The sequence below is a fragment of the Plutella xylostella genome, chromosome 25, assembly GCF_932276165.1.
Source record: "Plutella xylostella chromosome 25, ilPluXylo3.1, whole genome shotgun sequence".
Taxonomy (NCBI): Eukaryota; Metazoa; Arthropoda; class Insecta; order Lepidoptera; family Plutellidae; genus Plutella; species Plutella xylostella.
In genome coordinates, this window is record NC_064005.1 from 6533894 (window position 1) to 6561388 (window position 27495).

Here is a 27495-nt window from a genome sequence, read left to right on the forward strand (position 1 = left end):
ACTCGATATTATTTGTAAATAATAAATTTAGTACACAAGTTCAAGGGCTATGTCCGAATGGCGCCTATTCGTATGTCAATCACGAGCTAGTTGAACATCAACCGTATATCGGTACCAAAGAGTGCAGTATTGTGTGGCGTCGGTCAAATTTATGACAAGTGATTGAATGTCAAATATAATTGGTGTAGGTTGGGGCCTAATTACACTTTCAAACAATAATAATATTGTTTTTGTTGATATGAGCATAAAACCTCTATTTTAATCATAATTTTAACATAAATGTATGAAAAACGGTAATGTAAGTATATTATTTATCAATTTGCGGAGGTTGAGGTAAATGGTCTGATAAGAAAAGAGTTAAATTATATTTTAAGTAAAATAAGCCGTAACGAATATTTACCTATTGTGAATTGTTTTTCTCAATTTCCATTCAACACACAATATGAATAAATGAGCTACGGCTTATCAAGTATGAATGTAATATCTGTCACAATGAATTCTCGTTTTCGTATCTATAAAAACCTATAATTAGCTTTTCGTCTATTTATGTTTAAATAAGATTAACTTGTTATTAGTATAAAGCTGTTGGTTTTCCATGCAATAAATTAAAATAAAATAAAATAAAATAAAATAATGCATTTGCGGGTTCTGACTAGATATTGGCACTTTGCCTGCCAAGATGTCCCCATTGACTACCTATCAAGATTGTGGAGGCTCTTGTAGAGAAGCAAGCTATAAAGTAGCTACTAAAAGCTATATGTTTTAAACTGTTTATGTCGTAGATATTTACCCCCGCATTCATATATGTATTTTTCTTACTTGGCACAGATTTTGAGCAGTCTTGGAGTGTCTTTTTATTTGAATTAATTTAAAAACTAAGTTATAAAATAAAACATAATGACAAATGAAATACTTATACAAGCAAAAATGATTGATTTCGTAATTAAATCATTTATTTTGGCTGTAGTTTATATTTGTTTATACTATTTTGATTAAAAAGCCACACAAAGATTTTTTACCTTTTGTGCCAAATAACAATGAATACAGTAACGTCATTTTCTGTTTCCGAGGCTTGCAAAGTGTAAAATGTGATACTCTAATTTTGTGTTTATTACTAAGAGTCGATACCTGAAAACTATTTGTAAGTTCTATGAATATCGGGGTTAAACTATAACAATAAGAACTGACCACTGAGTTTAACAACATTGTCTGTGTGCTTGAAATACCGTAATGTAAGGTATATTAATAGAATAGAATAGAATAGAATAGAATACTCTTTATTTTGCACCATTAAAAACACATTACAATTCACAACTTATATACATAACATAGTACAAAAAAGGCGGCCTTATTGCTTAAAGCAATCTCTACCAGACAACCTTTGGATGGAAGAGACAATTTTAACATAATTAATGGGAGTAGAGGTGCAAGGTATACTACTTAAACTGTACATACTATATAAATAAATAAAACAACACAATACAAAATATATATATATATCTTTACCTATAATAAACTTACATATTATATATTACATAAACTCGTTTACATAAATACATAAATAAATACTAACAACTTATATTTATAATCAACTGTTCAGTGAATTCAAATAGTGTAACCTGACCCTATCTTTGAATGAGGCAACAGAAGGTGCTCGTCGTACTTCCTCGGGAAGAGCGTTCCAGAGTACCACAGCTTTGACAGTGAAGGAGTGGCTGTAAAAGTCAGTCTTGTGCGGTGGCACTTGTAGCCTCAGATTGTAGGCAGACCGGAGTGTTCGGTTGTGCGAGCTATCCCGAAACTGAAATCGCTCTTTTAAGTAGGGTGGCGACGCTGGGTTAAACAGTATGTTGTACAGAATCGACAAGATATGAGCATTCCGTCGAAGGCGAATAGGGAGCCACTTGAGTTTTGAGCGGAACTCGGACACATGGTCATATTTCCTCAAACCAAATATGAACCGTATACAGAAATTTTGAAGTCTCTCAAGCTTGTTAAGTTGCTCCTGGGTAAGATCAAGATAGCTGGCATCGGCGTAGTCAAGAATCGGAAGTAATAAAGATTGAGAAAGCGCAATCTTAGTGGATGTAGGAAGGAAGTTACGCAATCTCCTAAGTGAGGAAGCTGAACCAAACACTTTTCGGCTGACTGAATCTAGTTGCGGTCCCCAAGACAAGTGCTTATCTATAAAGATACCTAGGTTTTTAACCACATTACCAAAAGGAATCTGCACATTATCAAAAATAATTGAGGGTAGATGAGCATAATCAACATTACACAACAATCTAGAGCTGCCTATTAAAATGGATTGGGTTTTTGTAGGATTAACTTTAAGTCCATATCGTCTGCTCCAATCTAATATGATGTTTAAGTCATTATTAGTGGCTGCAATTGCTTGTGGTAGATCGGAAGTAACGGACTGTGTGTAGATCTGGAGATCATCTGCATAAAGGTGGTAGGAAGAAGACAGATTTTCTGAGATACTATTAATGAAGATAGCAAATAAGAGAGGGGATAGCACGCCACCTTGCGGTACGCCAGCATTGGTGCAGCACCATTTAGAATATGAATCATCAATACGGATGCGTTGCTGGCGCCCATGCAAGTAACTATAAAACCAGTCAATTACCGTCGGAGATATGTTAAGAGAACGAAGTATTCCCAGCAATAAGTCGAAATTGACAGTATTAAAAGCATTGCTGAAGTCAAGTAGGGATAGGATGGTAAGCTTCCCATTTTCCATACCCAAGCGAATGTCGTCAGTGATTTTCACTAGAGCAGTGACGGTGCTGTGGCCTGGGCGGAAACCGGACTGGAAGGGATTCATGAGGTTGTTACGAATGAGGAAACCACTTAACTGGTAATGGACAAGTTTTTCAAGGACTTTGGAGAGGAATGGGAGGATGGAAATGGGTCTATAGTCAGAGAACGATGATGGATTTAGTTTCTTTGGGAGAGGGATTATTTGCGCCTCTTTCCAGGGGGAGGGAAATGTACCAGAGTTAATGGAGCTGTTAAGGATGTGGGTAATGATGGGAAGGATAATATCAATTATGGGAACTATCATATTCCGACTTATGTTATCACTCCCAACAGCGTTGGAAGTAATAGCTAGAATATTCTTCTTAACATCACAATCGGAGAATTGACGAATGTTAAATGAAGGGAAGTCAGGTGTCGGTATAGAGGAAAGATGGTTAAGAGTTTTGATTTTAGTAGCAGTGTCTAAATCAGAAGTAGAAGAGAAATGAGAGTTTAGAGAATCTAGATTAAGGTCTTTTGGAACTACGTGGTTGCGCGACTTACCAACACCTAATGACTTTAAAAAATTCCATACTTTGGCTGGATCGCCATTTTCAACAGATTTATGGATATGGCGTCGTTGTGCGTCCCTACACACCTTATTGCAGTGATTTCGCAGAGTTACAAATTTGAGTTTGTTTCCGTCGGTAGGCTGAGCTTTATATTTTGACTTGGCAGCGTTTTTCTTATCGATAATGTGTTTAATATCCTCAGTCAGCCATGGCGCTGGCAGGTGCCTCAATTTGATTGCTCTAACGGGGGCATGCACGTCATATAGATTGGTCAGAAGTGAGTTGAAGGCAGATATTTGTTCATCGACGCCACCTGCGTCAAGAACAACATCCCAATCTATATTCTGAGCATCCCTTCGAAGACTATCCATATCCATTCCACCAAAATTACGCTGAAGAAGAATTCTTGGCTTAGCCTTGGGGGGACGAATTTTGTACGAGAGGAAGATGAGGTCGTGATATGAAAAACCATCCGCCCCGCATTGACCGTGCTTAGCAACATGATTGGTGGAAGATACTATGATGAGATCAAGAAGTGAAGGGAGACAGTTAGGGAAATGATGGGTAGAATTTGAGGGAAGAATATTCATGTTGCTAGCTTTTACAATAGACTGAAGATAAGCAGAGCGAGAGTCATTTTTTAGAAGGCAAGTATTGAAATCACCCATTATAATACTGTGCTTATAATTAGGCGTAAAGTCAACAACAAGTTTATCGAAGGAATTGAAGAAATTAACAGATGATGAGGGTAATGGTTAAGACGAATAAGACTATGGCATAACCTCTCACCTGTAGAAAAAATCTCTTTCGACTTACTATTAACCTACCAATTTCGCAACACCCTGTATAAAGCAAAGTTCATATGTCGTTCGCAGAGGCTTCTTTCACGCACACCTTGGACTTTCACATATCGGCATTAGACCTCCCATCTCTACAACTTAGGACCCTAACACAACGGCTTAACCCCTCACCTGCAGCACAAACTTCTGGTCGATGTACTTCTTGGCCTGGTTGGGCTGGAAGTCGGGCGACTCCAGCAGGCGCAGGAACAGCTCGTAGACCAGCTGCAGGTGCGGCCAGGCCGCCTCCAGGTTCGGTTCGTCCTCTTCAGGGTCGAACTCCGCGCCGTTCGGGTTGGATGAAGGCGGGAGCGTCCGGAATAGGTTTATGGCGAACTGTTTAAGAGAATTGCGGTGTCAGTTAAGGGTTTTCTTAGGGCAAACTAGAAAAATTATCTGTTTAATATCAGTAAGTGTTCGTCATGATTAGAATTTAGAAAGAAAGAACCTAATACTAGTACTAGTCTTATCTAAAAGTTAATATATTTTTTCTAGAAACAGCAGTTATTGGCGTTTAAGGGACATATTCGATCTTCAAGTGATACTTTTTCCGACTGACCTATAGATAATACGGGGCTTTTCTACATATACCGCTTAGAAGTGCGGTTTATTCGTAATCAAAAGTGATGGTCGAAAAGTTAATAAGTACTCCTCATGCAAGAAAATTCTTCTTGAGGATTCGTTTAACGATCTCTCAAAAATATGCTTTCTCCGGAATTCCAAATAAACAATTAATTCAAGATGCGTTTGAAGTCTTAATTCAGGGACACAAATAAACACATCAACTTCAACCGCATAAAGTAATTAATTTCTTTTGAATTTCCGACAGCCAGATTCAAAGCTAATTTTATAATTGTTGATTGCAGGCAGGTAGGCATTATTTATTCACATACGATTGTTTCAAAGCATTTGTTAACTAACGGATTTATTCGGAAAAAACCCTTGTTTCATTGGAAGGAGACCCGTGCCCCAGCAGTGGGGACGTGATGGGTCGTGATGATGATGAATTCATTCGCCCCCACGTCTGAAAAATTTGGACAACATGGATATAAACCTCTACCATGCCTACCAATATAGCTATACACATCTGTCAAAGTTAAGATGTTTTTTATCTTTTTTTAGTTCCAGCGAGACTGTGTAGCAAGACTATTTTCTGTAACCACTAACCGGCTAATTAACAGCTCAATTTGCCTACGTAGACCAATAAATTAATGAGCAACAAAGAAAGCCGCTAACTAGATGACAGTTCAAAGAAACGTAACCAATTACTTTCAAGTTACGTGGTGTTAACGACCGCATCAACTTTTATAACGTAGAAAATTATTACCGAATTGAGTTGGAATACTTTTCTCACACTTTTTCATAATCCTATATCTTTGCAATGTTTATCACGAAATTTTCACGCAATAAGAAATTGTGTAAAAGTAGCAATCATGAAAATACACCGATATACTTTGTTTCCCTTGTTTTAGCAGTAATAATTTTGAGTGAAGAATGCAAGTTACTGATTACTCGTACGTCTAAAATAGCACAGTGTTTGGGCGTATGCGCTAGACGTAAACACAATACATAGGTAGCAATAGTGAAAACAAACTCGCTTAAAACTAGCTAAATGCGGAACTGGTGGGATGCTTTATTAGATATTTAAAAAAATAAAATAACAGTCAAGTGAACAACAAAAGTGGTCAGAGTAAAAGTGATTTAAAATAAACACAATTAAATTGAATTGATTAATTATGACTAAATGAACATTTATTTTAGGTCTCTCGTTAGAGGAGTATGATTCCTTGTTGGGATCCCAATGGCATGCATTACATAACCTACTAAACTTGTGGTTTTAAGGTGTGCACGACTTATTAACACTCACGGGCAATGAAAAGGTTCAACTGAGAAAAACACTAAATTACTTCTAAAAAGGCTGGCTTAATTACGCCTTCTGCAACATTGGAGTACATTTAACAGACCATCAGGACATTAACACCTAAAAACGGTAATATTTTGTTAATTTTTTTTAATTATAAATGTTTGAAAAAAATGGGGTATTTTGGTGTCGGCATTTTGTGAGTGGAACTTTTTCATTGTCCGTGAGTGTATTACGCTGGTACTTGTTATTATTCTTTGGTAGAGCACACCCTGGGTATTTAGCCACAACCAACTGTGTCACAGACTAGCTGAGGAAAATTGTTTCAAGAGTTCAATAAAGTGGAAACCTTGACCCCGACATACACTACAGGGACACATAAGATTGTTGGACCGTGGGTGAATACAGATGTTAAAGGTCTGTTTCTACTGTTTTATGGCTACATGCCAACCTGTTGTAGTCAAATATTTCCGTGTTTGTATAGTCAGACATGGTGTAATCTTTTAAAATAAGGTGAGGTATCTTAATATCCTTCCGAATCCTGGACTAAGAAACTAATGACGACCGGATGGCACAGCTCTACCTGTGCAACCCTTTATATACCCTACGGTCTACAAAAGTGTATCACAATTTCCCAATTCACTTACCATATTGACCGCCTCCGGGTATATAGGCTCTGTGATGACGCCTCGCTGTGACGTCACATACTCGACCATCTCGAGCAGCGCGGCTCGCTTCACCTCCTTCCATTTGAGGTCCGACAGCGGCTCGTCAGCGAAGTCGAAGAGGAGGCAGCACTGTCGCAGCTTCTGCACGAACAGCTGCTCTCTCTCCGCGGCCGGGGCATCTGGGGACAAATAATCTATGGTCATTCATAGGGCAAGAGTTTCGAGACCGAGAGATAATTAAAAATAATAATGTTTATGTGCGTCACGCGGACAACACGAAAATCTTTTGTTATTCAAATGCTCGGGCGAATTGTGGAAACAGAGCGTTCAGAAGATGGCGCCATCAATCACTCGGAGCCATTGTAGAATATAGAATAAACAAAAGACTGGCGATTTTCCGCCTCCGCAATGGCGGCGATCGCGAAACAGATTCCAAATTTAAATTTGATAACTTTCCCGGCTGCCAATGACAGGTAGACAAATGAACGTGGCAATTTGAACATGGAACCTAAGCAATAATGTTTCCGGCCAGTGTTCGAGTGCGTATCGTATATTCGTATTGTAGGTATCTTGAATAGGTATCATGTAACGACTCTACGTAAAAAGCTACAATGATTGACAATGCTCGAGTATTATTTACACCTTTATCAGTAAGTTGCATGGTGTGCAGTTACACTCACTGGAGTGGAAAAACCGGTATTATCTAGATTCTAGATAGCATATTGAGTGGACAAGATCATCAAGAAACTTCCTTATAAAATAAAGGACTAAGGACTTTAATTTTTATTATACGGGCATAATGTTGATATCACAATATTAGTCTATAAATATACATTTTAAAGTCAGCTTCCTTTTGTTAAACTTCGTTTAGAATCTTATGAAAGAAAACATAATGCTTAGGTGTTATTAGCGTCATTCGCCGCGGTAGCAAAGATTTTAATGACGCTAGTTTGACACGCCAAGTAAACATTTATTGCAGAGTTATTTCCGATTTGTTTGTTATTGTTTACTGTCTTTATTTTTGCATAGTCTTATGTAATATTAGTTTGTTTATATATATGTTGCCAGTTTAAGGTCAGTGGATAAAACCCATACTTTGCATATTTAGTGCAGAAACTAGCTGATGAGTTTTATTTCTTTTTAGAAATGTTTGTTTTAAGAATAAGCTAACTTGAAGATTTAAGGTACTTTCCTCCAGAGCCCGTCTCATTCCACCACATACTTAAATTCTCATAAACAGAATATTCGGGTCCAGCCAGACTCGTCCCATTCCACACTCGACCCGGCCAAACTCGACCCGAATTTCATAATTTCGATAAGGTTCATTTTTGTTTGTATTTTTTTTCTTATCGCAAAGTACAGTCGACAGAAAATGTTTATGGATTCCTTAATTGATTGCATATAAAGTGATTATCACTTAAATTTAAGAAATATGTTGACTAAACTAGCCTAAGTTTGACCTCAGTAACAGAGAGAGGTAGTTTACCCTTCTCATTGTTTTAGCCTGAAATAAACGGGTTATCGATAACAATGGTCAAGATTTGGATGGCCTGCATCCATCTCTTTCGCGCACTTACTTGTATTGTAATTTATACATTTGATAAGCAAGGGCTACTGCGAAGTAATTATAATTTTATAAACAGCAAACGGATTTTATAAAAAGGATTTTATACATATTTCATTGTAAAGATATTTTGTGTAACTGTGATTTTAGCACACATAATTATTAATAGTTACTTATTTTGTTAATATTTATTATTACTTATTACGTTTATAATTCAAAACATGTGTTATTTTGTTTGAATTAATCAGCACATAAAACACCTAACTATAATTTCAGTAAAAAAACTCTTGTGGCTGACAGTACATTTCATACATTTCAACAAAAGTACCTAGACCTTACCGTATTTTAGAAATTTACTGAAATTATAGTTAGGTGTTTTATGACGACGAGTCTGGCTGGACCCGAATATTCTTACTTAAATATCTTCCCGGGCAAAATTGGCCAAGACTTTCTTTATCCAAACATTAGGCGTCCAAATTAATTTATGTTTCTCATATATTTGGCCAGCACCTTACAAACAGTTGGGCAAGCTCAGTGTGTTGAATGTTTCGGCAAAAATACGCATATAACCTTGTTGAATAACTCTCCCAAGTCTCTACATTCTATACTATCAAATAAAGCATTATGTTCAAACACATAGACCGCAAATTATCCACTGCAGGACCTCATCTGTCTGTCTTTAAACAAATAATAACAGCTCTAAAGATCGAACCCGGGACCTTCGGCATAGCATCCAGGGTCCAGGTTGAAAGTAATTAATTTAAACACACATGTGATGGATGTGATGAAACTAATACAATGTAATAACAAACGTAGCTGTAGTCATAGAAATACCAATTAAGTACAGGGGATCACTTCATGTAATGAACAACTAAGTTTTGGAGCGCTGCTGCGAGAGCCACGACTCTATTTTATACATAAAACGTGTCAATTGCACGACAACTCTCGTTCCTTAGTTTTTCCTGAGTTTAGAGTAATCCTCCAGTATTGTTGTAAGGCATCAGCCTCTTGCTGAGTTCATGAGCAATCAGTTGTAAGTAAAGTGGATCGTATGTATGTATCTAAATATATGTAATATGTAGATAATGCTAATGCCTACGTGTGGGACTAGCGGTTTCTCGCGAGCTTCGCATCTCTTTGAACATATTTTTATGATTTCAGAATTTAAGATTAAAAATTTGCTTGTGTTTTGTCATATGCAGCAATACAGTGCATTTTTTAAAATATACTATACAGTAGTTTATGAGTTGACTCTTTATAAACACTAAACACACATTCCTTCTTACACATACGTTTATGATTTATAGATAAATAAACGTGGTTATTATCCTTGTGTAGATGTCAAAACAAATGAAAATTACGTGGCCAACGTGCCGCATATAAATAGAGGCGCCATATTATAAATATTATAATGTGAATGAAAATGTTGACTGCAGCGGGCCACATTCCGTTTCCCATGGTTATGTGGGGCGGGCGGGTCGATATACTCCGCAGACGCGGTGTGCCTACAACGACACTTATATGAATCGGGGGAAATATCTAAGCATTTTCCTTCTTTAGTTTACGAAAATGATAGTATTACTACATAGGAATTCGGAATGGAACCGCGTCGAATCATTTATTATTTACACTCCACCTTCACCTTGGCATTGAGCTCGATATCGAGTCCACGCCGTATCAATATCGAACGATACAACGCCGGACGGTTTGTAAATAATAGACGCATTCCACGCTTGCTCGCACGGATGCCGGAGACGGGTAATCAATAGTGGCGTATGTGCACCTTTCAGCAGCGGCAGTTGCACCATGAGGCCCTCCTTGTCGGCGGGCGGCGGCGGCGGCGGGCGCGCGGGCTCGCCCGGCGACGGCGCCTTGCCCTCCGCCATGTCGGCGGACAGGCCCGACAGCGCGAAGCGGAAGGCGCGCGCGACGTCCGACACGCTCTCGGAGCGCTTGTTGCGCGCGTCGGCGGCAGTGGCCACCAGGTCCAGGCCCGAGTGGAACGACGGCGACTTGGGGATGCCCAGCGGGGACACGGCGCGGCGCGGCTTGGACTCAGCGGCGGCGTCGCGGAAGAACATCGCGCGGGCGGACGCACGGGCGGGCGGGCCGGCGTGGACCATGGCAGGCGGCCGGCAGCGGCATCCGGAGGCGCCGGCCGGGCCGGGTGCTGCGCTGGGCTCGGCCGGACTGCCGCCGCCGCCGCGCAGCGCCGCGCGCACCCCCGCCCCGCCCCGCGCCACCCCCGCACACGTATCAACAGAGATTCTCTAGGGCTGCCACATTAGTCACCCCAAACTGCTCCCGATTCCGGTCCGTCTTATTTTTACACCGAGTTTTTAAACAGATTCATTGAGAATCTCTGAATGAGTCGACCTGTTGCCAATACTATTTCAGGTTGGTTGATATCAACAAGTTCTGTTTCTATGTTTAAACACAAACAAGATCGGTCAACTCTGTTGTATAATCGTGTAAAATCTGTTTATCTACATCTCCTGTTGCAGTGGGCGTGCGACAGCCCTGCCTGGTGTTGTTAATTCGGGGTCGGGGGTCGCACGCACTCGCACTACAAACAGGTAGCTAGCGGACACGTATCGCAGCTAACAAACACACACACACTGTTTCACTACAACCACATGTTATTTATTGGTATTGCTCTTGGGACAATATGCTATGCTGTGAAAAAGTAAAGAGCAATATGATTTTCTTCGTGAAATTAATAAATTAGATAAGTATTTATTGAAGACTAGCCCGGATACCCTTCAATAAGCAATTATTTCCCCGAACAAAGACCGAATAGTGATCGATCATGCATCTCATTAATTAATAGCCGCAAGCAAGGGTGAACCGCACAAGGGCCCTCATGAACCCAGCACATACACGTATCATAGACTAACACATTAGTCTATGCCTACACGTAGAGGTAATTAAAAGAAATCAATGCAATAAAAATATGATCTTCTATTAAATCTTAGGTAATATTTTATTTAAGCGTCATAAGTCTAGTGAAAGGAAAGAAGGCACAGCAGTTATGGTTATGATAATATGATGATGTTCAAAAGTTTATTTGGGTGCGCCTTGGGGTGACTTGGGAGGGGGATCCCTTTCCGAGAACCAGACATTTTATGTACCAACTTATCCCCTTCCTTTTGGCATCGACCAAACAAATTAGGATTCGGGGTTGCCAGTCTTGGGACAAACGTACATTGAGATTTACATTTATTGGCCAAGTAACCAAAACTTTTAGGAGGCAATGTATGTACGGCAAGTTTAATTAGGTACATATTTATTAATGCCGCCAGTATTTCATTCGTCGTTCTATACGAATACATCTCAGGAACACAAATCTATTTCGCTTCAAACTATCTCCGAAAGGTGTTAGGAGTTTTTTAGACAAAGGTATCTAAATATTTTATTTATTGGAGAACAAACAGAGGCAAACACATAGTAAGATTTCTATAAATTAAATAAAATTATCTAGGTGAATTTACCTCCTAGGACATTCTCATTAAGAAATCTATTACAAACATGAACTCTAAAACATTTTAAAAATAATACAAAAACTTTTTAAAGAAAGATAAACGAAAAACGATTTCAAAACTAACATGCAAAATATATGCCTAGTTATTTACAAGGACTCAGGCTATTATACATGACAAAATTATAAGCCTCGCAAACACGGTATTATTCAGATTATGTTTAAAGAAAGTGTGTTTGATGTGCGTTCATGTTTGTAGGTAATTCCCTTTTACTTCCGTTTTACTGGTAACACTGCATCGAAATACACCCTAATTCCCTAATTCAATGAAAAATGCTCTCAGACTAAACAAATATTGGGTGCACTTTCGTCTGTTACCTACCTAAGTAATGATATGAAGTTTTCCGCTTTCCTTATTATGGATATAGCTTCCTATCGGCTTTGTCTGGAGACTTCCGCTAACTTCTGCAAGTTATCTCAGTGATATTTTTTAAATATTAAAATGTTGTATTTATACATTCTGTGTAAAAAGTATCGGGACTTTATCAATAAAACACAAAATGTTTGTTATTCATCCAAATTTATTTTATTACCTTCAAAGTGTGCTATTTTAGAATCGATACATACATACCAACAAATTATCCAATCATCACATTTTTTTATACGCTGTTTCCAGAGTTGTGTTCTATCGATTAAAAACAGTGCCTCGAAGTGGTAATTTAATCATTAATTTTAATCATTTTTTGTTTTATTGATAAAGTCCCGATACTTTTTCACAGAGTAGTATGCCGCAGGCATCTGGTTGAATCTCCTTTTTGGTTGAATCACTAGCGCGTTCATTATTATTAAATACTTTATTGCAAATCAAACTAAAGTGAACATAGACGCACTTAATGCTAATAACATTTTCTTCCAGTTATCCTTATCTATAAGATACCTTTTGAATTTGATTTATCCGATATCTCTGGTTAAAGTGCTAAAACACGCATATTTTCAAAAGTATTAGAACAAAGGTCGCTTAGATAGATAGATTATTGGATAGTTAGAAGGAGAGGAGAGGAGGGAAGAGAGAAGAGAGAAGAGAGAAGAGAGAAGAGAGAAGAGAGAAGAGAGGAGGGAGAAGAAGGGAAGCTCGCGGGCAACAGTTAGTATATCTCCTGAACATAGATCAAAAGGAGAATTCTGTTATAAATAAAAATAGTTATTATTAACATGATTGTCAACACTTTCCGGGGTCAAGGGAATCCCCGCGCCGGCTCATAATTCTCACGCGATTAGCTCGCAAGATGCAGCAAATTACAGCAATGAGAGGAAGACCCACACGACCTGAAAGTCTAAAGATCAGAGGCCGAGGATTTCCTTCAACATTCAAATGCAGCTAATTCAACTTTGCTTATAATATGTTTTACATACATTGTAGCTTTCACTATAAAAACACATTTTTAGTGATCGGCATTTTTGGCGATAATTAAAATTTTTAGAACCCACCTCTAAGTTAAGACTGATGCATTTGGCAATAAATTTATTGAAATCCAAAGGTGTCCGATTTCTGTCCTATACTCGTTCCTTATCTTATGTGTACTTGCTTAAGATATAACTAATGGTATAGATGCGCTATACGCAGACACGAAATACAGAACACCAGCTGGAACCAAGTCATCCTTCCTATCCTATTATAAAACAAAAACACTGTCTTTTCAGATATCCGATAATTTATAATATTTCTCATATAATATTCTATTTCAGCTCAAAACCTTGAAAGGTAAGTCTCCCGGTCAATATTTGTAAGCCACAAGAGCAGTCACTCGTAAGCTGGTGATTAAGATAAGAGCAGATTAGGGCTCTGTTAACCAAATTAGGCCTATTAGCTGGGTCAGTGGCTTCGACCTTTAGCTCTGACAGATGTGTATAAGGCTGCGATCCCACTAGGCAAACAGTTCGGCCATTACTAAATGCATATTGCCGCTGCAAAGTGCGTAGAGTGTGCGCGAAACTAGCGAACTGAACGGCACACTAAAACGACACGCCGCTAACTTTTCGGCGGATAAAAGTTTGTCTATTTTTTACATGATTTGCTTTTATCGGTAACTCGTGGATGCGTATAAAAGAGCCTCTAACCCATCTGACTGGCTAATCTTTTCGACGGTGGCAAATACTATAGTCCATCTCTAGTGGTTTGTTACAGACACGATAACAAGATTGCCCACTTACCCGACAACTCTTGTAGCTGAGCATCGAGCAGCAAGGTTGCTTGTCTTGAGGTCTACCAACCCGCAATAGGCCGCTTGAATTAGGCGTAAAACTCTTCCTTCATTGGAAGGAGACCCCGTGCCCCAGCAGTGAGGACGTGATGGGTTGTGATGAAGATTATTATGTAGGTAAGTAAAAACTATATGAGTGTAGCGCAGGTCCGTGGGACTTCGCATAACAGGGAGGAGGCCTAAAATACCCTGCGGTGGTTTGACATAGACTGATCATGAAGTAAAAACGCACACATTAAGAAAGCAGTAAGTATGTCGGCTTATAAAGTCCCCACGGTGCCGATCTCATATAGGCACAGGGGTCGTATAAAGGTTATAAATAGATCCAATTGATCACGTTTCGGACTGAATAAACACGGGTTGTCCAATTTGTGTGCTAAAGACTACTCCGCACGTCAGAATTAGATTTCCGAGTTTAAAAAACTCGACTATTCTATTTTGGGTTCACAATAATGTTAATATAGTTAACTAGCTGTTCCCGCGAGTTTCACTTCGCCTTAAAAAGTGTTCCCGTGGGAATTCCGGGATAAAAATTAGCCTAGTATATTCTTTCTCAGGGTCTAGACCATATGTATACCAAATTTCATTCAAATCCCTTCAGTAGTTTTGGCGTGAAAGAGTAACAGACAGACAGACACAGTTACTTTCGCATTTATAATATTAGCTACGATTATACAGGTTTCGTTAGAAATATAAGTCCATAATATAATATGTTATGAGCTGCAGCCTAATGAATGTAATGATTAATAACTATTAGCATTGTATATTGTACGCCTTTACAGGTACTGAACATAACTGTATTGATTTTCTTACACGTGGAATGGATATTGGTTTAGCAGTAATGAAATAACGTAAATGTTTCTACTACTTTTGGAATAGTGTGCCAGTTCGAAATTCGACCACACGTGTAACAGAATGTTTCAAAAGTGGTGAATCGGGGGTCAATCTGTACAATTGGCCCCCTCTTTTTCGACTTAGTCACTCACTTTTGCAAGGCTCTGTAAAGCGTTGCTTTTCACCACGGAACGTAACGTTGTGTCCTTTGTTTTGTAACGAATGTAACCGCAAGGAGCCACACAAATCAATCTTAGTTAACTGAACCGCGATCGAGCGAGATAGAGCTTACACTAAATACGATCTAGACTCCTACAACGCTAACTTTGCAACAGTAACAATAAGTGCCAACTTCAAAAAAAGTTTCATAGGGCAACAATTAACTACACTCGCGATCGCGAGCAATGCAAAAGTTCCTGCCATTGCCATTCCATATCATTTGGGATTTCACTGGAACTTCTTCAAGTTTATGAGTAAGGCAGCTTGAAAACATATGAGTGTCGGGTTGCCCACTTACCCGACAACTTCAGTGCTTTGTACTCATTCAGAAACGGCGATACGGCTCGCAACCTATCACTTGCGAGTCACCTCTGACTACGCCTTCTGGGATTACAGTCGTGAGCATATGTATGTATGTATTTGTAATTTCTGACACAAACGTCGTACATAGTGTACATACTCACTCATATAGGGCTCATCTTCTTCACTTATTTAGGGCTGCTACATACTAGTCAAAGAATATGTATATCATGTTTTACCTATTGTAAACTTAGCGTTGTCGGAGTCTTCATGCCTTAATATCGTTCACGTAGCGTACTGTAGTGCCTGTTGAGGATATTCCACAAAGGAGATTTATGTTTCACAGTTTCAGGGCTGTTCACAATAGGGAATATGCATAAATTAAATTTTTTAAATACTTTTATTGGATAGTTTTACATCACTTTATTATAGTAAAAAAAATTCAACGCCAAAATAAGTAATTCAAGGTATTTTAAAGAAAGTTAAAAAATTACAACCATCACGACCACTTTGAAATTCCCGTCAGGATGGCGGGCTGGTGTGACGTCATAATCTTTTAATTTCACGGCTCAGAATAATGAGTCCCGTCAGTCGGCATAGATTTTTTACCTAATCAAGTAATCACAGAGTACTTTTGTATTTTCAACAAACCAATGTTGTCATGGTAACAAACGAAAAGGGAAGTGTATAAAGTGTGATCAGTGGCTGTTTTGTAATGGGAGCTCGTAAATAGCTACTAGTCGCTCTTTTGAAATGGGAGCGCGCAAACCAGAGGACCTTTGTACACAATATTACGCTATTATGGCAATATGCTTTTCACCACGGAACGTAACGTTGTGTCCTTTGTTTTGTAACGAATGTACCGCAAGGAGCCACACAAATCAATCTTAGTTAACTCAACCGCGATCGAGCGAGATAGCTTATACTAGATACGATCTAGATTCCGGCTACGCCGCCTTTGCAACAGTAACAATAAGTGCCAACTTCAAAAAAAGTTTCATAGCGCAACAATTACCTACACTCGCGATCGCGAGCAATGCAAAAGTTCCTGCCATTGCCATTCCATATCATAATAGGTGTTTAAAGAAATTGTTTACAGTGATTCTCACTAGATGGCGCTGGTGAGACACTTTCTACATCGCGGTATGGTTGTGTTTATCAACCACCATATATTACTTCTTATACAGAAAATAAAGTTTGAGTGTGTGGTCCTGAAATAAAGAGTTTTACTTAACTAATAGGGATTTCACTAATGGATAGGCGGTTTCAGATTGTCATGGTACAAAGCTTCTTATGCAGCTGACTGTACTTACATATTTGTAATTTGTGACACAAACGTCGTACATCTTACTCATATAGGGCTCATCTTCTTTACACTCATAATTATAGGGCTGCTACATACTAGGCAAAGAAAAAAATATGCATCATGTTTTACCCGTTGTAAACTTAGCGTTGTCGGAGTCTACATGCCTTAATATCATTCACGTAGCGTACAGTAGTTCCCTGTTGAGGGTTATCGTGGTCAAAGGAGATTTATGTTTCACAATTTCAGTACTGTGCACAATTGAGCCAGATTGCCGTGAGAACATCAAACACTACGGCTACTGACAAACATTAGAAGCAGAAACGTTTAAATCGCAAACTTATATTGACAACCATTTTCGGATTAAGAAAAATAATATATTAATTACTTTGTTTTGACTCCGCAATAGGGCTCCAGATCAATCAAGCGATTATTTTACATTAGCGTCTAGGCCCCACTTGCACAAACATATTAAATCTAGATTTAGTGTTAAATCTCGATTTAAGCCATACATTTGTATGGATTGACGTTTCTTAAATCGAGCATTGACACTAAATCTAGATTTAATATGTTTGTGCAAGTGGACCTAGAAATAGAAGCATAATATATCGAAAGAGGATATTGCAAGAGCATTACACCAGTTAAAGCCTCGTAGTGCAATAGGGCCAGACAATCTTCCTCCGTACATTTTAAAAGCTTGCAGTAGTTCATTCATTGAGCCACTTTATTATATTTTCAATCTGTCTCTACATACTGGCAGTTACCCCAAACGATGGAAACTCTCCAGAGTCTCTCCAATCCCCAAAACCAATGACACGTCAAGTGTGGATCAGTACAGACCGATCGCTATCCTTTGTGCGACCGCAAAAATATTTGAGTCTATACTGCACAAGCGTATCTATCGGCAGGTTGCACCATTTCTGTCTGACGCCCAGCATGGTTTCCGTCAAAAGAGATCCGTAGAGACTAACTTGCTTACGTTGGTGGATATCGTGTCGCGGGACATGGAGGGAGGTGGACAAGTGGATGTCGCCTACCTTGATTTTAAAAAAGCATTCGACCGAGTCGATAACGATATACTTCTTGGGAAGTTATGTGCGATAGGTTTCTCTCCTAAACTTCTCAGACTCTGCTCGGACTATCTTCGCGACCGGCAACAGTTTGTGCGCCATGGATGCTATGTCTCTGAGCCCTATCATACTCGCTCCGGCGTCAGCCAAGGTTCAATTCTGGGACCACTTTTCTTCATTCTAATGATAAATGACTTAGAATCACAACTGCACAACTCAACGTGCCTACTCTACGCCGATGATCTGAAGCTCTCCATGCGTGTGCGTGGGGAGGCTGATAGTGCCTTGTTGCAACAGGACCTTGATGCAGTTCACCAGTGGTCGCTGGACAACAAACTACTCTTTAACACCAGCAAGTGCGCAGTCATGTCCTACACCCGAGCGAAGAACCCGTTCGAGGCGGATTATAGGCTTGGTATGGATGTTATTCTTCGCGTGTACACCATTACAGATCTTGGAGTTACATTTGACACAAAGCTGACATTTCATGACCACTTTAAAGCTCTTACAGCCAACTGTTTTAGAAGACTGGGTTTTGTTATAAGGAATGCGAAAGATTTTAGTCAAACATGCGTCATCCAGCTTCTATACAGTGCTCTGGTGCGAAGCAAAGTTGAGTCCAGCTCTGTTGTTTGGTCTCCTCACGAGTCCACATATACCCTCATGCTAGAAAAGGTCCAAAAAGCATTCCTTCGCTTTCTATATAAGAAAAAATATGGATACTATCCTTACCTCTATCCAACTAGCTTCTTGCTGGGAATGCTGGGGTTCAACTCGTTGGAAGTTCGACGGGATCTAAACCTAGCGATAATGGCATGTAGGACCCTGCGAGGAGAGACGGAATGTCCTCATATGGTTGGTGAGGTTTGCTGCCTGTTTGCCCCTAACAAGTATCTGCGAGCCAGATCTCACAGGCTGCTGGCGGTGGGTGCAGCGCGCTCGGTGGCGCGGCAACAATCGCCTCTAATTCGGGCCACTACGATGGTGAATGCCATAATAGATTCGGCACCACAAGTTGATGTGTTTGCGGATGGTTGGCCAAAGTTAAAAAAGGCATGTCTGAAATTTTGTGAGTCTGAATAGTCTGATGGATAAATTATTATTATATAACTAAATAAGTATTATTATTATTGTGCCTCTATGTAGCGCTAAGGTTTTTCTTTATAACTGTAATGCTATGTAGTGTGATGATGAATAAATAAATAAATAAAATATGTAGGTGGCTAGCTGTCAGTGTTATAGTGTGTGAAGTGTGTATCAATTAGCTAAATGGGCAGGCTGGTGGTACAACTTGACACACACCCGAAGGCTGACAAGCATTAGCTTCATTGCGGTGCCTTTTAAATACAATTAAACTATTTATATTTGCATTATATTATGTTTTTTTATATAAAAGTGTACAGGAGAAACCTTTGCTATACAGGACGTTGCAAAAAGGGTAGAAACTTTGTTGGTCACGTGACTTTTTTACTATGGAGAATGTTTTTTTTTCGCGAATTTTGAAATTCTGATTTCAGTTTCGGGCTTAGATATACCATGCTGCACATGTAGGTTTCGGCTTAGTATACCCTTTTTGCAACACCCTGTATATAGAAATACATTAACCGGCGAAATCACATCCAGACAACGTACATTACAGCTTCACCGATATCTAGTATGTACTATAATTAAGTGAGAAGGTTAGTACGCTATTCATAGTTGTGGTTAAGTCATATCAACGTACTGTTGTTAATTAGTCAGTCATTCTCATTACACCAATATTATAAAGAGCAAAGTTTTGTTAATTTGATCTATGCATATCATCATCATCATCATCACGAGTACCGTGATGTCTACGGGTGCTTACATAGAGAATCGGGTTCCCTGTATCTACCTGTACCGGTAACCTGATTATGTGAAAACGCTCATGAGATTTAAAAATGGAAATGCTCCGTAAGTGAGCGCTTTCGCATAATCAGGTTACCGGTACGGGTCTACAGGTAGATACAGGGAACCCGATTCTCTATGTAAGCACCCTACTGCTTGACACAGGATTCTCTCGCAGCATTCTATCCTCGGATTTATAATACAGCTACTACCGGCTGTCTGAGGCACTCTGCTCACTGCACGAGAGTCGAGGCGGAGTCGCGGCGGCGGCGACGAAGAAGCGCGCCTTGCCTATGTTTTCTATATGCCAGCCCAGTTCCACGCTTACTGAAGAAGTAGAGGCGGAGACGCGGCGCGGCGAGAACACGTCAACGTCATTGTAGTTGAGGCATAATTCCCTGCGTCGTAAAAGCCATCGCCATAAGCCATCGCGACTGCCATGAACTGTACGGCGAAAACAAATGAATTTATTTGAGTAGCCATGGCCGTTTAAGGGTTAAGCTATGTCGTTGTCGGTTGGTAACCTTAAGATCTCAGACGAATACCTCTATCTACTAACATTAACATTAAAGATAAACTCTTTAAAAAAGCTTATTATAAAATTGATGATTACTTAGAGGACGTTAATGCATGGCTGTGATAAATAGTTAGCTCTGCTCATATTATTATAATTATTATTATATTAAGCTTATGAGTATTGTATACTAACTAGTATTAAGTCTTTTTTTTGAAAAGATGGCTCAGGAGATTCTTGCCTCCGTTCTTCTCCTTAGACAGAAAGAGCCCCCCTTATCCGAACGGAGAGTAGTTTGTAAAAATTTACGTTCATCAGAAAATTTTATATTTTTACGATGAATAAAAATTTTTGAGTTTGAGTTTGAGTTTAACTTGTTAACAACAATACTACTGATGCTCCCTCATATCGACTCAATGAAGGAAATCATTATGACATACCACTAACAAGATACCTTGATAGCTACGTGGATAGGTTTTAGAAGTTTTATCCATTAGCCCTTTTGAATAAGTGGCTTGATAATGCACATAGGGATCGAATATCAAGACACAATGAAACTGCTTCAATGGATGTCAGTTCCGGACACCTGATACAGGAGGATATATTTATAGAGCTGACGTCGCCCAGAACCCGGTGACACCGCACTTTTATTTGCTCTGACCTTAGATTTACAATTTAAGAACCAGATGGTGTGTTACATAAAAAATAAAGCAAAAAAATAAAGCAAAAAAACTGTCCGCAATCTGTTTACTGTCAAGCCGTTTTAAGTTCAACCTAATGACAACCATTGTACCAATGAATTAAGTCACAAATCTTCTTACCGAGCTAATTCAAATTAAGAGCTCAGTGGGGTGTTATTTGGCGGGACGTTTCTTATGCACTGACACTCCATCTTTGTCGTATATTGTTAAGTCTCTGTGCAAGAGAATTTTCCAAGTACCTATGCTGCATAAATCTTGTAACACCGTGCCAGTGACGTCACATGTACTTCATGCCGGAAATTGCTTAGTTGTTGTGCCTGAAGGAATATGCTGACAATTTCCTCATGGCATGGGTATTTCGCAAATGGTAACTAAAAATAGATGTATATTTATGAAGGATGTATATTATTCGTTTTTCAAACCTATTGAGCTATCATAGAATCGAAATAAAAAGACTGGTTGATCGGTCGACTGTTAAAATGATATACCTACTGACTGCCGTACTTAGAATCGCTTAAACATTGTTCAGTAAGTCCTTTATGTAAAATGGGTAATATTGCGCTTAAAAATCTTTTCTTAAATTAATATTGCAGTTCAACTGTATTATTTTTGTGCAGGCATGTACAAGTTACATAGATATAATGTTTAATATGAAATAACCTTAAAATTGAAAACGCATTTATATATTGTATCAAAAACCTTGGCCAACCCCCGTTCTTTTCTACAAGAGCGACTGTAAAAAGCGGCAGTTAAAAATCTCAGCCAGCTGTGGGCCACGTTGCACCTCGCTGGAGCCACGGAAACTTCACTTCTTTTTTCTCTCTCTCCCTCATTCCCTCCTTCCCTTAGATTAACAATATACGGATCAGATGGAGTGTCAGTGCTAAAGAAACGTCACGCAAAATAACACCCCACTTCTACCACTGAGCTCTTTGAATTGGTTCGATTAGAAGATTTGTGATTTTATTCATTATCAGTAAATAACCTAAACCTGTAAACCTGTTTTAAGTTGTACCAATTAATAAAGTCACAAATCTTCTAACCGAACAAATTCATCATAACTATTATTATTTGTCGAGACGTTTCTTTTGCACTGACACTCCATCTAGTTCCTATAAAAATACCTATCTATGCTTCTTCGTGTAAGAAGGATGGCCGCCATTGCTGGCAAGAACACTACCCGACCAAATGCACATTATAGTGAAGAAACCGTCTAAGAAAAGATAAAACGCTACGGAGTTTAAAGTAAGTTTGCGTTTTAATTTCAAGCGGATGCCTTTTAGTTAAGACTTCAAGAACAGACTCTTGGTAAAGTCTTAGTTGGTATAAATAAGTACTTAGGGATTTTATTCTAGAGTGTACATACTATTCGTACTAGTTTACGTTCTTTCACTGAGGATACTAGAGCTGAAGATATCATAGCACGACCTTCTTAATAGTATAGATATAGGTCAAAGTGGAGAAAGTGAGAAATCTATTCAATACCTATATTATTCATAGAACATAGTTGCTTTGCCATTTCGTGGCATATTCCTCCATTTCCTAAAGTTTACGTCATTTTCTTCTATTTACGAATGCGAAACTACGTTACAGCGTCCCCAATTCATGGAATTCATTAGTAGGCACACCATAGCCAGTTCGAAGACGACACGAAGATTGTAGCTTGTAAGAGGACCAGACTGTACCCAATGGCATTACCTTAATTACAAAGCAACACTGCGCCAATATACACCCGCCGCAAATGATGGACTGAGGCCATTATCGAACCAATAGCAATTAGTGAGACGACCGCAGGCGTTGTACAAGGTTGGATTTATAGGGCAACCAGGGATCTGTTTCATGATCTAAGAATGTTCCTCAAGGTTCATAGTTTTTCAGAAGTTTCTACAATCGTGATTTTTCCGTGGTTACACTTACATCAGTATGTTATAAATACCTATAACCTTTGGAGCCATTTACACTCACGGGCAATGAAAAGCTTCCACTGAGAAAAGCACCAAATTACTTCTAAACTAAACTGAAAAGGCTAGCTTAATGGCGTCTTCTGCAACATTGAAGTAGGTACATTTAACAGAGCATCAGTATATTACCAACTAAAATCGGTAATATTTTGTTCCTATTTTAATTAAATCTTTGAAAAAAATGGGGTTGTTGGTTGTCTGCATTTTGTGAGTGGAACTTTTTCATTGCCCGGCAGTATATCATTAAGTATCATATCATGTGAAAGCCGTAGCCGTATTGGGAACTAGACAGGTGTAAGCAATCAGCTCACTAACTCATCCAAAAGGCAGACCTGATTTTGGATGGGTTACACTAAGTTATTGACCTGACACACTTGCATGGGACAGAACAAATTGGCAAAACGGAACCAGAGTCAAATAAGCAAGTGAACTAACAACATTATGTAAGTTACTCTCGCTTAGTTTGTTTAAGTTTGTATTTGTGCAACTAACAATACGTTGAAGTATACCGTCCTTGGAAGGTCACATTGTGGTATACATAGTGTCTCCCACTATGCCTACATTTCAAAAATAGTTTACTGTAAATTTTTTACTGGTTGCTAAAAATGGAAACTATATTTTTACCGGATAATATTTCGTGAAAGAGTGACATAAAACTTACCTCCGATTAATTTTCGATGATAAGCCAATGCACGCAAACGTAATAAATAATTATAATAGCTTATGTAAACGATGGATAGAAAAGACTGATGAGCTATTGAGAAAGTTGCCCTTTTGAAAACCTAAATTTTCTTGAAATCTTTATGCCATCTTCGAGAATATGAAAACCATCCAGGCATGAAATGAAAGGGAGTACACGAAAGGAGAAACATATCAACTTTCGGTGCACCCTAGACAGTCACATAGCTACAAACGCCTAATCTGACCAGCTAATCTTTTCACCACGCGGTGACAAACCCTTGTTTCCAATTCTTTAGTTAGTCATCGACACAATAAGAAGATGGCAGGGGCTTATTGGCAAAAGTGTTGTTACTACCACCGACAATAGCAATTAACAATCCTCAAGCAGCGTCCCTCGCTAGTCAAATCTGACGTAAAGGTTGACTTGTATGGATCTGACAGATGTTTTACAATGAAATGAATTGTTAAATGCTAATGTATCGGTGGTGGTACGGTATCAGTACACCGGAGTACTAGCAGCCACGAATTCCACATGTTTTAAACCCTGTCTGTCTCCAGGTAACCTGAACATTTCTTGATCAGTCAAGAAAAGGCACCAACTTCTTACTGACCTTTAAGGGGCGGCAGCTTCACCAGCTCCTGGTTGTGGCTGTGCACGTTGAACCGGCTGGAGCCGTGCCTCCGGAGCTGGCCGTTCCACCCGGGGGGCCGGGGGACGTCCGCCGACTTGGACACTATGGGGGCCGGGGGCGGGGGGCCGCTTGCCAGCGCTGACGTGTGCTTCTCTGGACGACTCTGGGGGCAATGGGGGGAGAAGGTTTGAATTGAACTGTTATAATACTGTTATGCTGGATATACAATACAATAGTGGGTAAAGGTGTTCTGCAGTGGAGACCGCGAATAGGCAAACGTAGAGTAGGATGCCCTCCGGCTAGATGGAGTGACGACTTGCGAACGGTGGCTGGTAATCATTGGATGCGGAAAGCTATAGATCGCATCCAGTGGCGTGCTTGGGGAGAGGCTTAGGTCCAGCAGTGAACTGCTAAAGGCTGATGATGAGTGGATATATGAAGAGGTAGTGGTTGGACGGGTGAGGGCAGGGTATTGTAGAAGAAACACACATAAATAATTATACAGAGTTGGAGTATGTATTTTGATTTGATGAGATATCGATATTATGTACTACTACAAAAACGAGACAATCTATTTTTGGACTTCAGAGCGCCAATCTCAGCTTTTGCAATATCCAGGTACAATATCCCGGTGGCTTGCCAGGCTGGCTGAGCTGAAATTAGAGGGATATACAAAGGTTTCACTGGAGAGAGCCTCGTACAGGGCTTCGCCCTCCTCAGAATAGAATAGAATAGAATTATAGAATACCAAATACTTTTGCCGTGAAAAAGCTTCACATTATAATGGCCCTATTATTTAAATACACGTTTACAAACATAATCGGCGAGACTCAGCGGTCTCAAGTACTCGCTTAGTAAAATTACTTCCGCGACCAAAACGGTTTCGTTTAAAAATACAAATTACTCAGGTATTGTAGTATGTTTCTAATAAAAATATGCCATGGAGTGTTTAAAATCTAATATTAATAATGTACTAGTTGTATATGGCCGTGATAGTGGTTAAGTTAAGGATTTACATTATAACTCAGGATTGGTCCAGTTTTTGTGGTAACGCCGTGAATGCGTGAATTCACCAAGTACAAACATTTTTTAAAACTAGATAACAAAATAAAAAAAAGAAACTGGATAGAGCGACTATAATTAGTTACTTATGTCCTTATAGTCGCTAGAAATGGAAATATTGATTTCATTTCAGCATTTCTCTATGGCAATGCCAAGGTTGAAGACAGTCGGTCGGTATGCTTTATGTAAGCCGTCAATGACGTCACGAGGCCGGAGCTGAGCTACCAATCTCGTTTGACTGCGAAAAGACGAGTGTTTGACCCACTTCTTGAAAGAAATAAAACTGCGCGTGGATTTTATAGCGCTTTAAACTTGTGCGGTTCTAATCCGTGTATCTTAGAGGTTATTTATTTTCCGTTGATGGCAGATTTAGTAAAAGCACCTTCTTAAGAAGATAGTATCAGTGGATTAGTAAAATCAAATGAGAATGATACGTTTTTGCACTAAAGGCAACAGAATAATGCGAGGAACAGGGTGCACTCGTTTTTATGTTTTACATTGTATTCATCATACAATGTAAAACATAAAAACGAGTGCACCCTGTAAGTGATATTGGTTACTGTGTATTTTTTATTTATCTTATATCTGTGACTTTGGCATAAGTATTGTATTTACCTATTTACGCTGAACCGTGGAAATGGATTTGAAGATTATTCGAATCTCAATACGTAAACTACCTATCCGTATATATAATATACCTATTGGTCCCAATATAGAAGCCTCTAGTTAATTAAATACTATATGTATATGTACTAGTGATGTAACGAATGTGTGTTTTTGGACATTCGCGAATGCGAATGCGAATGCGAATATCTGATATCGACATTCGCGAATGCGAATGCGAATATTCAGTTTGTGTTCAAATTTGGCGTTATTTGTATGGTTTGGTGGCAGTCTCGTACTGAACGAGGTACGTTCCGTTCTAGGCGCATTCCGAATCAGACTAACCAATACTAGACGCATTTTTTAATGTTACACTTTATTTAGCTCCGTAACAGTTACCTACTACCCATTGCGACTGTGTGCAGTTTCTGAGGACAATTTACACGAAACATTTAAACATATTTAAATGTATGGCTGTCTCGCTCTGACACTATACTGTCAAAATACGCTTTAGATTGTTTATTTACACTCACGGGCAATGAAAAAGATTCATCAAGAAAAACACCAAATTACTCCTAAGCGCAAAAAAATACTTAATGACGCATCAGAATATTACCAACTAAAAACGTAAATATTTTATTCAGATTTCCTAATAAATGTTCAAAAAAATATTGGCTCTTTGGTGTCTGCATTTTAAAAGGAACTGTTTCTTTGCACGTGAACATGTTTAGGTCTTATAAAACTACAAGGTGGACCAATAGAAGTCATCCGATGTTGATTGGCTCTCATTTTTTTTTCTAAATGAAAAACTTGGATTCTGTCTGTGCCACCACAAAAAAAATTAAACACTGTTTAACAAGTGCTCAAAGCGAAATTTGATAGATTTTGTAGGCGATTAACAGCAGTAAACATCTGTTAAACACTGTCCAAGTTTTTGTGGTAAGGCCGTGTGTTTTGATTATGTTTATTTGAACCTTTACCTTGCTACCACAAAAAACTTTAAACACTGTTTAACTAGTGTTTAAAACGAAATTTGACAGATGATGTAGTCGTTTGACAGCGCTAAACATCTGTTAAATACTGTCTAAGTTTTTGTGGTAAGGCCCTTACAATTTTATTGGTAAAGTCTAGAAGATGATATCGGCCAAATGGGCGCCGTCACAATTGATTGCCATACGGGCTCCTTTTATATATGGCATTTATAATCACTTCAGCAAGAAAATTCAGCTTCAGCAGCGAGATTCTCGAACTCTTTCACATAAACACGGGTCTTCAATAAATCCCACAAAAACCGTCTCAAATGGCAAAACCGGGCGATTTTGCAGGGAAAAATGAAAGATATAGATAGATTCAGATAAAACGAAAAAAAGCGTCCCGAAAACTGAATTATTCCGCGATCTTGGGAGTCCATGGCTTCTGAATTTTTATTCTGCATTTGTCTAGTCCACCAACATCAAAACAAATTTGAAATTGGTTGCCATTTGTACAAATGAGAGCAACTTCCAATAGGGTGATTATTTTTGGCCCACCTTGTATTAACTATCGGTCTTATTCATAAAAAAACCTTAAAGTAGGTTTACTGAGCTCAATAGTTACGGAACACATTAAGCCTATTTGAGGTTTCGTAAAAATCTCTATTCATAATAGTTCCGTAAACCTTCAGTAACTATAGTGATGCTAATAGATTTCACAGACCAAACATTTTGACATTTACCCTATTAAGTTGCCGGTCCGACGAAACCATAAACAAAAATAGCGAAAACT

General features: G+C 39.0%; 1 protein-coding gene across 3 annotated transcripts in view; it reads right to left on the minus strand.

The window, feature by feature from the left end:
• LOC105386979 (serine/threonine-protein phosphatase 2A 56 kDa regulatory subunit gamma isoform) overlaps positions 1-27495 on the minus strand; it is a 47405-nt gene that overhangs the window by 12912 nt on the left and 6998 nt on the right. For 2 of the 3 annotated variants that reach the window (XM_048630343.1, XM_048630342.1), the window contains exons 2-4: positions 24046-24229; positions 6662-6861; positions 4286-4489 (exon numbers count right to left, since the gene is read on the minus strand). In XM_048630343.1, the coding sequence (XP_048486300.1) occupies positions 4286-4489; positions 6662-6861; positions 24046-24229 (588 nt within the window). Of the gene's footprint in view, positions 1-4285; positions 4490-6661; positions 6862-10029; positions 10904-24045; positions 24230-27495 lie in introns of those variants that run through there. The other variant, XM_048630341.1, reaches the window with a different exon arrangement.